This window comes from Gilbertella persicaria, assembly GCF_025201335.1.
Source record: "Gilbertella persicaria strain CBS 190.32 chromosome Unknown B0P05scaffold_6, whole genome shotgun sequence".
In the NCBI taxonomy this organism is placed as follows: domain Eukaryota; kingdom Fungi; phylum Mucoromycota; class Mucoromycetes; order Mucorales; family Choanephoraceae; genus Gilbertella; species Gilbertella persicaria.
Genome location: NW_026251967.1, coordinates 386,020 through 398,063, shown reverse-complemented (window position 1 = coordinate 398,063; position 12,044 = coordinate 386,020). Strand labels below are relative to the sequence as shown.

General features: G+C 35.5%; 6 protein-coding genes across 6 annotated transcripts; all 6 read left to right on the top strand.

Annotated features, from left to right (window-relative positions):
- The first annotated feature begins 28 nt into the window (after window positions 1-28).
- On the top strand, window positions 29-1,899 carry B0P05DRAFT_594334 (armadillo-type protein). Its single transcript, XM_051583073.1, has 3 exons — window positions 29-281; window positions 331-519; window positions 593-1,899. Exons 1-3 carry the CDS (start codon window positions 69-71, stop codon window positions 1,781-1,783), a joined length of 1,593 nt encoding a protein of 530 aa, XP_051438143.1. The 5' UTR covers window positions 29-68; the 3' UTR covers window positions 1,784-1,899.
- Window positions 1,900-2,553: 654 nt separating this feature from the next.
- On the top strand, window positions 2,554-3,999 carry B0P05DRAFT_528527 (uncharacterized protein; the record flags this gene model as incomplete). The annotated part of the gene is made up of 1 exon (XM_051576654.1): window positions 2,554-3,999. One exon carries the CDS (start codon window positions 2,554-2,556, stop codon window positions 3,970-3,972), a length of 1,419 nt encoding a protein of 472 aa, XP_051438142.1. The 3' UTR covers window positions 3,973-3,999.
- Window positions 4,000-5,904: 1,905 nt separating this feature from the next.
- B0P05DRAFT_297696 (uncharacterized protein) lies at window positions 5,905-7,037 on the top strand. Its single transcript, XM_051573469.1, has 2 exons — window positions 5,905-6,599; window positions 6,661-7,037. Exons 1-2 carry the CDS (start codon window positions 6,047-6,049, stop codon window positions 6,693-6,695), a joined length of 588 nt encoding a protein of 195 aa, XP_051438141.1. The 5' UTR covers window positions 5,905-6,046; the 3' UTR covers window positions 6,696-7,037.
- Window positions 7,038-7,534: 497 nt separating this feature from the next.
- B0P05DRAFT_528513 (major facilitator superfamily domain-containing protein) lies at window positions 7,535-9,455 on the top strand. The gene is made up of 4 exons (XM_051576653.1): window positions 7,535-7,836; window positions 7,886-8,334; window positions 8,393-8,901; window positions 8,951-9,455. Exons 1-4 carry the CDS (start codon window positions 7,555-7,557, stop codon window positions 9,277-9,279), a joined length of 1,569 nt encoding a protein of 522 aa, XP_051438140.1. The 5' UTR covers window positions 7,535-7,554; the 3' UTR covers window positions 9,280-9,455.
- Window positions 9,355-10,749, top strand: B0P05DRAFT_528507 (uncharacterized protein). The gene is made up of 5 exons (XM_051576652.1): window positions 9,355-9,516; window positions 9,572-9,708; window positions 9,756-9,899; window positions 9,953-10,187; window positions 10,234-10,749. The coding sequence occupies exons 1-5, from the start codon at window positions 9,405-9,407 to the stop codon at window positions 10,617-10,619; spliced, it is 1,014 nt and encodes a 337-aa protein (XP_051438139.1). The 5' UTR covers window positions 9,355-9,404; the 3' UTR covers window positions 10,620-10,749.
- A 12-nt stretch (window positions 10,750-10,761) lies between these two features.
- Window positions 10,762-11,990, top strand: B0P05DRAFT_528499 (uncharacterized protein; the record flags this gene model as incomplete). The annotated part of the gene is made up of 5 exons (XM_051576651.1): window positions 10,762-10,920; window positions 10,970-11,067; window positions 11,113-11,230; window positions 11,288-11,453; window positions 11,501-11,990. The coding sequence occupies exons 1-5, from the start codon at window positions 10,798-10,800 to the stop codon at window positions 11,986-11,988; spliced, it is 993 nt and encodes a 330-aa protein (XP_051438138.1). The 5' UTR covers window positions 10,762-10,797.
- Window positions 11,991-12,044: the final 54 nt, after the last annotated feature.

The window sequence follows — 12,044 nt, the reverse complement described above, 5'->3', positions numbered from 1 at the left end:
TTTTTTTTTTTTTTTCGATCGTATTCTTTTCTTTTTTTTTTTCCAAGAAAAATAATTACTTGTTGATCATGGATAAAGGTTCCGCAGCTGAAAGAAAGAGTAACTTTAAGAATAAAGATGCTTTTGGTTCTGACCAAGTCAGAAATCGCAGACAAAAACACACGGTTGAAATCAGAAAGCAAAAGCGTGAAGAAAACTTGACTAAACGTCGTAACATGAACTTTCCCAGCGCGTCCATGTCTGATAGCGAGGATGAAATTGACGTAGAAGGTGAAATGAACGTAAGTAAAGCATGTTTGATAGACATAATCACTCACTCTATCTTGTTAGTTGAATACCACTTTAATGACTTTGATTAATGATATCAGCACAAATGATGTTGAAAAACAATATGATGCCACTACCAAGTTTAGAAAATTGCTTTCCAAGGAAAAGAACCCTCCTATTAAAGAAGTGATTAATACTGGTGTTGTTCCTAAATTTGTTGAATTCTTGAGATCATCCCATGCACTGTTACAGGTAAGTCCATGAGAGCGAGAGAGTGTGGGATTGGAGGAAATGCAGAATGGAATACTGATCATGATGTCTCTAGTTTGAAGCTGCATGGGCTTTGACCAACATTGCCTCTGGTTCTTCTGATCAAACTCAAGTTGTGATCACTGCTGGTGCTGTGCCTATCTTTATTGAGTTACTTAGCAGCAATGTGCCTGATGTAAAAGAACAAGCTGTTTGGGCCTTGGGCAATATTGCTGGTGATAGTGCTGTTTGTCGTGACTATGTATTGGAACAAGGTGCATTGGGTCCTCTCTTGACCATCTTGAACGAACAGCACAAATTGAGTATGCTTCGTAACGCAACTTGGACACTCTCCAACTTGTGTCGTGGTAAGAACCCTCAACCTGTCTGGGGAATGGTTGTGCCTGCCCTCCCTGTCCTTGCCAAACTGATCTATTCTACTGATGAAGAAGTCTTGATTGATGCCTGTTGGGCCATTTCTTACTTGTCTGATGGCAACAATGACCGTATTCAAGCCGTGATTGAATCTGGTGTCTGTCGTCGCCTTGTCGAACTCTTAATGTATCCTTCCACGAGTGTTCAAACACCTGCTCTTCGTTCTGTTGGTAACATTGTCACTGGTGATGATTTACAGACACAAGTCATCATCAACTGTGGTGTCCTTCCTGCCCTTAGTTCTCTTTTGGCAAGCGATAAAGAAGCTATTCGTAAAGAAGCTTGTTGGACTATTTCTAACATTACTGCTGGTAATACTGTCCAAATTGATGCTGTTATTGAGAACAACCTTATTCCTCCTCTTGTGCATATCTTAACCCATGCTGATTTCAAGACGCGTAAAGAAGCCTGTTGGGCCATTGTCAATGCTACTTCAGGTGGTCTCAATAAGCCTACACAAATTCAATACCTTGTTGAATGTGGTGTTATCAGTCCTCTTTGTAAAGTGTTATTAGGTATGGACAACAAGATTGTACAAGTTGCTTTAGATGGTTTAGAGAACATCCTCAAGGTGGGTGAACAAAACCGTCCCAATGACCCTGAAGGTGTCAACCGTTATGCTCTTTATATTGAAGAATGTGGTGGTATGGAAGTCATCCATCAATTGCAAACACACGAAAATGAAGAAGTCTATAAAAAGGCCTATCATATTATCGATAACTACTTTAATGAAGAAGACACTGAAGAAATGGCTGATGAAATGCACCCTCAATCCTTTAGCTTCCAATCTAATGTTGATGTTCCTCAAGGTGGTTTTGATTTCGGCTCTTAAATCTATACTTTTATACACATGAATAATCTTTTCTTTTATCTTAAAAAGATGTACATTTTCTCTTCTTTTTCTTTGGCTGCAAAATTCTCTTTTTTTTTTTTTTTTTTTCTTTCTACACACAACTTCCCTCTTTATTTATACAATAAAAAAAAAATACAACAAAGAGTCATTTTTGTCATAAGCAACACAGTCTTTGTTCAACTATACTTTTTATTATTATTTTTATTTGATTCCATTTGACACACTTCATATGCTTTTGGTCCTCAATTTATGCATCAAACTTATTATATGCTCTTACTTTATAGACTAAATTTTCTTACTTTCGTAACAATTGCTCCTCTAGGTCTATAAAGCACACTCCAAGTGTTACATCTGCAAAAGTACTACAGAAAGTGCACACTACATTTCAAAAACAGAAAAAGAAGGCTCAAAATTATATATATATATATGACAAGATATAATAGTTGTCACTATTTCAAGGTTACAATAGACTACAAATCTTAATTTACCTATCTTTTTAAGATAACTTCAATGCAAACATATACGCCCTGTATACACGCTGCTATTAAGGGGGACAAACCTGCGTAAATGATGATGCAAAGCAGTGCTGACAAGAAAAAGAAAGAAAGAAAGACGATGTTGGAGTAGAGAGAGAGAGAGAGTATTCCCTCAGGCAAGTTAATTTTATTTATTGATGCCAATCACACTCTGTAGTACAAAGTGAGTGAAAAAAAAAAAATGAACCCGGATTTATTTTTTATTCTCTTGTCATGTCATTTAAAATTCCAGGCTACTTTTTAGATCAAAAAACAAAGAAGCTTTACAAGATACAACCTCATGGTCCTTTTAGTCTACCTGAACTAAGAAAGCGTATTGAACGTGAAGAAGAAGAAGCAAGAAAAGCACTTGCTTCAACATCACCAGTTGTTATTCGCACACCTCTGAATATCCGTCAATTTTTACACCAAAGAGCAACAGGTAGCAGACTCAACTCGGGTCTTTCTTCACTCTTAACTCATCTTCAAACACAATCGAAACTACAGTTACAAGAAAGAAAAGTTATGCAGAATCGTATGTTTGTTGAAATGACAGGAGGTCAAGACAATCTCGGTGAAATGTTCATGACAAGCCAACAGACTCGGTTATCACATTATGGATATCAACTGGATCCTCAGTTTTCAGTATGGCAAGTGAGTCATTGGAGACATGGTCATTCGTTCTTGTCTCTAAACTTGTCAAATCAAATAGAAAACGATGGTCAACTATATCAGACATTGGTTGGATCTTTAGGTGGATCTCTGTGTCGATTCTCTTTACCAAAATTACCTGCGATTATCAATGAAGAAGCACAGCATATGTTTCTGGATGAAGAAGGCATTCGACAGAATGATGCGGTGCTGTATTGTCCACATCTTGCTTCTTATATGGGCTATGAAGGGCTACAAATAGTGCAAAGTTATGATCAAAGAAAAGATATGTTTTGGTCTTCCAACGTAAACGATGAGCATGATCAAGTAGTCATTGGTGGAGACCAGAAAGTGTATCAATTAAGCAGTTCAACTTTTCAACCTGTTCGTTTATCTAAAGTCAAATCTTCTGTGTTTGCTACACATATACCAGCATTTCAACCAAAGACATGCTGGATTGGACAACGAAATGGACAAATAAAGCTTATGGACAATAGACATCAACACAACAATCTCAATTTTAGGCATGGGTTTCAGCATGCTTCTTCTGTTGTTCGTATACAAAGCTTATCAGAATATATGCTACTGTCAATTGGTATTGACGGTTCTATCCATCTATGGGATACACGGAGACCAGGCAAGACGCCATTCCATTCACTCAAAGGGCATATCAATGAAAGTACACTCCATTTGGGTTCTGATATTGATTTAGAAAACAACTTGCTTATGCTATCAGGGAATGATGGGCGTGTCCGTATTTGGTCCATTGTCGATAGTCATCATAACCAGCCTATTTGGACATCAGAAAAGTACGATGTGCCTGTGCCTGCTGTCAAATTTATGTGCAGTTCAGAACGATATCCTCGGTTGCAAGATTGTTGGCCATCTATATTGCCTGATATGCCTATTGCTCCTAGATATATACCCGGAGTATTACTATTTGGTACAAGCAATGCTTCAAGTGATGCTATTTTTATTGATTGGTTAACTGCTACTCAATAGTTATGTAAATAAACCGTTTCTTTTGACCAAGTTTATTTGCTGCTTTTTTTTTTTCTTTGACTGTTTATTTGGCCTCATTTGATGAACAGATCATATATAGATAATACTTAAAAGTACTTTTTTAAACTTTTTTGACTTTAAAGTACTAATACGGTGGTCAAAAGCATATAAAACTGTATTGGAAGAACATTTTCAGTAAAATAAGCTATTTGAGTGTTTAGGCAAGATGTAAAAATTACAGAGATGATAACCAGAAGATGACATAATAATAAGAGTAAAGAGCAGTCCAAAAAATTATTCATGCAAAATAAAAACAGTCGTTGCATAAAGAAATGTATACTTTTTTTTTCATATGACAAAAACAGTCTCGCTTAAAAAAACTATAAAAAGGGGTTGTTTCTGAAAAGTATTTCAATTTAACTTCTTCCGGGCCCATTGACATTATACTAGTTAGATGTGAATGTAAGCTCGGATCTGATCCTTTTGCCTAGAAAGGGGAGGGTAGGGATGGTGGAGACTGTTCGCAGTCGTTGGTGTAGACAAAGGGCCAACATATCCCTTTCCGGGTAACTGGAGATGATGATAACAACTAAGAAAATGAAAATATTATTGCTTTTTACATTGTAAATTATAACTTGAACAAAGAAAATGATGCTTATCTTTTACCCCCTTTCCCCCTTTTTTTTTATTTTGATTTGAATTGGTTTCACTTCCACCAATAGTATTATTCTAAAGGGTTATACAGTTATCGATATCCTAAAAGGAACAATTAAAAGTTTTCTTTTTTTTTTTTACTAGAAAAGCATTCTTTATTCTCTATCTTATCTCTTTAAAACTACATAGAAGACTTTGATACTTTTACCGTCTTTTTTTTTATCTTGCCTAGAGCCAAAAAGAAAGAAAAAGAGAAAAATTATGTTTTGCAGGGTTACACAAAATTATTGAAGCAAAGTATGTCCATTAAATCAAATAAAAGCTCTTCTCTCTCCAACTTTTGAAGGACTATAGCTTTTAAAATAAGAATATAACATCTTTTATTTGACTTTAAATCATAGTGTGTAAGTCCAATGTTTCTTCATTGCATAAATATGAATCTGATATATTCTAATTTATTAATAGAGTCTACTAAAAAAAAATCAAAATACTTCTTTTTTCGTCTATTATTTAGAATGGCTGATTGGAACACTCTACCTAAAGAATTCCTTAAACAATACTGTTTTATTTGCAGAGCAAAGATGCAAGACAGTGTCAACTTGCTTTCCATAATTGGGAAAAGACTTCACAAAAAGCCTTATACTCTCATATTAACATTAACAACATAGCCCAAATGACATCTCTTGTAGATACCATGTCTATCTCTTCATCTTCTCCTGTAAAGTCTGTAAGACGCTTGGTAATCAACGATAGCTTTAGTACTGATGAATGGACTACGCTCGACTGTATTGCTACCTTGGTTGAATGTTGCCCTAGCCTGGAAAATTTAAAAATGCCAAAATCATCTAGCCCTTTCTATGTGCGAGACATGCAAGAATATTATGAAGGAAAATGGAGAAATCTCGATATACTGCAGTACCCCCTCCCTCAATAAGAAAGAAGAAATAGGATTTTACAACTGTGCTATGGTGGCTATGCGCCGCAAGATCAAACGAATCACTATATGTGATAGTTTATCATTTTATGAAACACCTAAACACAATGTCCAAATTGATATGTTGATAAACAGGTTGGCAAAATTTGAATGTCTGACAAAATTGGAAGCATCTAAACAAGTCGTTATCCGAGTTGGGTGAAATGTTTAACGCTTGTTCTCAATTAAAAGACTTGAGCATTACTTTATATCCGGTACAGGGCGAATTTTACATAGATACTGTTACACCAAAGGAAATGAGAAGTGTAACTCAACTTCATCTCAAATTAGTGGTATTGGCAGAAGACATGCTTTATTATGTGATGAACAAATTTTCAAATCTTAAGGACTTGACCATCAATTTTGATTGTGATGATTTATCAAGCAACTTGAAAGAACGTCCAGAACCCTTTTTTACAATGGATAAATTCGAGGCACTTACAAACTATGTCAAGAACATGGACTATTTCTTTGTCGACTACTTTTCGCTCACAAAACTTGGATAAAGTGGCACGTATGTGGCAAATAGATCTGGTCGGAGGTCAACTAGATATAGATTTGTGTTTTGATAACCCAACAGCGAGTGAAAATATCGGGGTTGACTATGTATCCAACAGTACTTTTTATATGCGTTTAACGAGCTATGTTGGAAACCAATATTCAAAGTTTTTGGATGTGATTCAGAAAGCAGGAAGCATCATCACCGGTTTAAACGTCGAACTTGAGAAAATTTATATGTCTACTCTTCTCCATCAAAACGAAGCGATCAGAAATATGACCTGTGGGCACTATTTAGATGATATTTTTGCCTTTTGTGTCAATATGAAAAAGGTCGTGATAGAAAATGCCAACATTGTGATGTGTAAACCTGAATCAGGCATGAAAAATTCAATTGAAACGTTGAAACTCAGTCAAGTTCAATACTATTCACCTCTATTGTTTGAACTATCAGCTCGATTACCTAACTTGAAATACCTAACCATCAACAATTTTAAAATGTGTAATTAGGAAGGTGGATTAGTTAGAACTCGTAATAATTATTTTATCGATATGCCCTATAGCTCTTTTGACAGAATATGCTTTCAAGCTAAAATGATAGGTGTCTTTTACTTTTGTCTCAAGTTGTACACAATGCGGGGTAATCATATATATTATTGCTGTAGAACAAGCATCTCTAGGATACCTTACAGTGCTTTTGATGCTGCAAGCGATGACATAAACACATTGGCCTTGTATATACAATGTAAAAGTCTCAAAGAAATAAGAGTTCCTTCAACAAGATTTTATTGTGTTCATACACTGCTAATGGATTAAATATGAACTTGATCATATTAACATTTAATGTAACCTTACACAACAGTTGAGACAATTTGTACCACTCATTTTGTTTAGAGAAATGTAATAAATATGCATATACCTCTTGTCTTTTTTTTTTTTTGGCTTTATAATCCAAAACGAATGCGAGACTTGGATAAAGTGAGTGTTGTTGCTTTAGAACTACTGAAGCATGTGAATGCGTTTCTCTAACCATATTAAGAAACTTAATTCAACTTTATGTTCATACGTTTTCAAACCTCTTTAAAGTGGCTGTTTGGAGTCATACATAAGGATGCCATTTTGAATGGTAATTTGAAATTAACAGGATTTGTTGAAACAGCACATTAACAAAAAAAAAAAAGAAGCGATATCATCTGAGAGCATCAAGATTGTTCCAAACATTCGTTTGCTCACACCTTGCCAATAGTGTCATAAATATAGGAAATTGTCCTACATGGTTATAATTCTTGAATTCTTTGGTTATTCAAAATAAAGAGTCAGAACAATTAACTTGAATAAACCAAATAAAAACCAGAAATTATGTGCTTTGTTATCTTCTTGCTATCACATGTTATTGAATATGAGCACTGTTATTGATATTTAAACATTGGTTTGATGAGAAGTTTATATGTATATATATGATAGACTTCAATGTGAAAAATAATTACAAAATAGCTAGTTTCGTGCGAAACTTTTGTTTTATAAACTTGACTATAAATACTCTCTCTATTTGCATCTTTCTGTACTCTAAAATGGTCTCAAAGTCAAATATTTTAAGTTCGTCTTTTGAAGAAGAAGAAAAAGCACAACATCATCATGTAGAGCATACCCCATATGTCAAATCAGAAGCAGAAAAGCGTTTTGTTCGAAAGCTGAATATTCGATTGCTTCCTTTGGCCATGTTTATTATTTTTCTTCAAGTAAATCAGTCCCTTTGTTGATCTGACTTTTATTGACCTTTAACTTTAGTTTGTGGATAAAGCTGCTTTGAGTGTAGCTGCTGTGTTAGGCATTATTCAAGACACAGGCATGTCATTGACTCAGTACAGTTGGCTTGGTGCATTATTCTACCTTGGTTACTTTGTATTTCAACTACCCAACAATTATTTCCTTCAACGATTCCCAGTAGGAAGATACCTTGGGACCTTATTGATATGTTGGGGTGCTGTCACAATTGGCACTGCATTTGGCAAGAACTTTACACAACTTGCTGTACTACGTGTATTTCTCGGTATCTTTGAAGCAGGCAGTTATCCAGCACTGCTTATTATTTTCAATACCTTGTATCGTCGAAGCGAACAATCGGCTTGTTTTGGTTTCTTGTACTTGAGTAATGGATTAGCAAGTATTGTTGGCTCTGCTGCAGCCGTTGGTATTGCTAGCATGGGCAACCGTTATGGCATCAGTGCCTGGCAATGGTGAGTTAAATAATAAGAAAAAAAAAGGGGGAGCCATTATTCATATCTTTTTTTATAGGGGTTACATCATTTGGGGAACTATCACAGTGGCAGTGGGTATCACTTGTTTCTTTGCTTTGATCGACAGCCCAAACTCATGGGTTTTACAACTCACAGAAGAAGAAAAAGAAATTGTCGAATTGCGTACTCGAGATAATGCCGTGGTCCGTAAACAAACAGTGAAAGTTGCACAATACTGGGAGGCACTAAGAGAGCCACGTCTATGGTTACTCTGCATTGCTTCTCTTGCGCATAATTTACAGAATGGCGGTTTAGTAACCTATAGTACTGTTCTAGTGAGTGGACTTGGTTTCAATTCAACTCAATCAATTCTTTTACAAATCCCAAGTGGTGCTTTTACTGTACTTTATTGTGGATTTGCAGTCTATCTGAACCGAAGAACTAAACAAATTGTTTATACGGCGGTTGTATGTTATTCTATCTCTGCTCTTGGTTGTTTACTTTTGGCCGTGCTTCCTAATACAGGCATTAAGCTGTTAGGCTATTATCTCTCTTGGGCGCAAACAGGTAACTTTCACTAGCAAATCAAATTTCAGATTTAACCAATGATGAATAGGTAGCTATGTGATGTTGATTACAGTTATTGGGTCCACTGTCTCTGGTTATTCGAAAAAGATTTTTTATAATGGTGCCAATATGCTTGCTTATACAGTTGGTAACTTTTGTGGTCCATTGATGCTTGTGGAAAGTACAAAGCCAGCCTATGTACCAACCATGTGGGGTTTCTTTGCTTGTAATCTACTTAATATTTGCTGTTTCTTGACTGTGCGATTTATACTTGCCCGTATCAATAAGAAGCGTTTGCCTGAGCGATCAAGTGAACCCACAGATGTCTACCTTAATTTGACGGACAAAGAAGACCGCAACTATAACTATCAACTATAAACGTAACATAGTTTCTTGATGTAAATACATGTTCTGAAAGAAACTATTAATGCTTACACTTGACATGCATTTAAGATCCGCTTCATCTCTCCTTTTTTTTTTTCTTTCTCTTTATTTTCTTAAAGATGAACTTGAGTGGAGAGATGCTCTATGTATTCTTTCACCAAGTCATGTTTCTATTGACTGGTTTGTCTACTACTTTAGGAACGCAATGGTTGTTTTATCACGGCGCAGCGAGTGAGTAAGCAAAACGCGATGAACCAGAAACAATAGAGTTTTAACTTGTGTCCAGCGGGTGACAGTTATTTAGCACAACTAGCACAATATCTCGGCATGGTATTGGTTGGTTTACTTGTACCTATATTACTCAAAAATAAACAAAAAGGATACAATAAGCTTGCTCAAGAAGAACCTGTTGATATTCATATGGTACTATTTCTTTCACTATATTGTATTGACTCCCTCTTCCTTAATAGGTTCAGATCAATCATGACGAGACACCAACAAAGCAGAATTTTGAAGAAGGACCTATCCATCATAAATCGATTATGAAGTTGGCAGTGTTGGATGTGTTTGCTAATTTTTGCGTCACATTAGGCTTCTCTATTGTAGGAAGTGGTGTAAGTAAGATACCTGTGTATCAACAAGATAATGAGTGATTGATTCAGTGTAGATGTATCAAGTAATTTACAGCAGTGTGGTTATTTGGTGTGCTATTTTAACTTGGTTCTTGATGAACCGAACATTGACCAAGATTCAATGGTTTTCTATCTTTGGCACCAGTGCTGGTCTCGCTATTAGTTCCATGGGCAACTTTGATACAGCACAAATAGACGAAGCACAAACAGCAGCAGCGGCATTATTGATGTTTGGTACTATCATGACTCTTGGTGGCACTTTCTTTTATTGTAAGATACAAAGAGAGATTACACTAAAAGCTGACACTATTATTAGCTTGTGTTTATGTATATTCTGACTATATCATGTCTCAACAAAAACCACCACCATTGGCTGCTAGAGTATGTTTCTCTACTGGCATATACACATCATGCATTTCACTTGTATGGATTGTTGTCTATACTCTACCTCGATTTGACCAGCTTATTCATCTTAAACAAGGCACTTCAGTTCAATCTGTCTGGTTCATGTATATTCTTGTTTCTGTATCCAATGCATGTCACTCATGGAATTACTATGAACTCATTGACCGAACTGGCAGTGTAGCCACTGGCATTTTACAAGGATTAAGAGCTGTGCTTATCTATATCATTAGTGACTCATGGTATTGTGAATCTGATCCAGCACAATGTAAGTTGAGTATCTTGTTGTGTTTTACTTAGTGTTCTGTAGGCTTTACTCAATACAAAGGCATTGGATCCATTCTTGTCATTGGCTGTGTACTATTATTTACCATTGGCCGTAATACTTCACCAAGCAAAAATATATAAAATAAAAAAAGTTTTTTTTTTTTTTTTTTTTTTTTTTTTTTTGTTTCTTTTCCTTACTGTCAAAACCAAAATGGAACCCTTTACGCCTTTTCAACAGTGGGAAATAGCCTTTATTTATTCTTTTGCTTGTACTTTTAATAAGCAACACGATATTGCACCTAACTTTTTTAAACTACCCGACTTTACACCTGAAGTAAGTTCTGAAACACACAAAGTCGATCTTAACTGACTCGACTTGTTAGGAACTAGAACAAGAACTAAGAAAAGAAGAGAGTGAATTAGTTCATGGTATTATTTGTGCTTGTTTAGGCAACACATTGAACCGTAAAAATCCTGTGGAGTATGTGAAGTTTGATGTAATAGACTTATATTGATCATTTCTTAGGTCTTATAAAATGGCACTACAACAACTTGTTCAAGATAAAATAAAAGCATATGAAATTGATTTTGAATCCAATCCCCTCGTCAAACAACCCTTTAGTACATTGTCAATCGATATCAAGGTAGAGGAACTATAGCATTAACAGCCATGTTGATTTTTTTTTTTTTTTTGGTATCAGTTGTCTATATTACGTTCATTAGTAGAATGGCAGTTACAAGACAGTCAGGCAGTCAAAAACATCATTGAATTTTGTTACAATAATACGCCTAGAAATCAAATTAATCCCATCAAAGCACGTCCTATAGGTACTGATAGTAAGAAACGAGCTTATTGGCAATTTGGAGGTATAAACGCGTTAACACATAAAAAATGATTGACGCGTTCAAATTAGCATCATGTTGGATTTGGCGTGAAAAAATCAATACAAAAAAACTAAACGAATGGGAAACTGTCTGTAGAGATCGTCAAGAATTAGAAGCACTTGTAGAAACACTATCAGAGACTAAACATCGATCTGAGAAAGCATTGGCCAAATGGATCAAAGAGACTTTGTACCAAATAGCAGATGAAGAAGAGCGGAGAAAGTTGCGTAAAGAAAGAGCAGAACTTCGAAAGGCAATTCCAGTAGAAATCAATATTACACCTACACAACTTAGATCAAGAGGCAACCGACAAAAGCGTGTACATTATAATTATGATGATATCTATGAAGAAATGGACAATGATAGGTCTTCTGATTTTGAAGAAGAAGAAGACATAGAGGAAATCACTCGGAAAAGTAAACGATTACGTGTGGATACAAAACCACCTACAAGATGGAGTAGTCGCCTTAATAGAGAACCAACAAATGAACAGAATGATATAGCCAGTGTCTATTAAACCTTTTTTTTTTTTTTTTTTTTTTTTTTTTTTGCCAAGTGATGCTGAGTTTTATT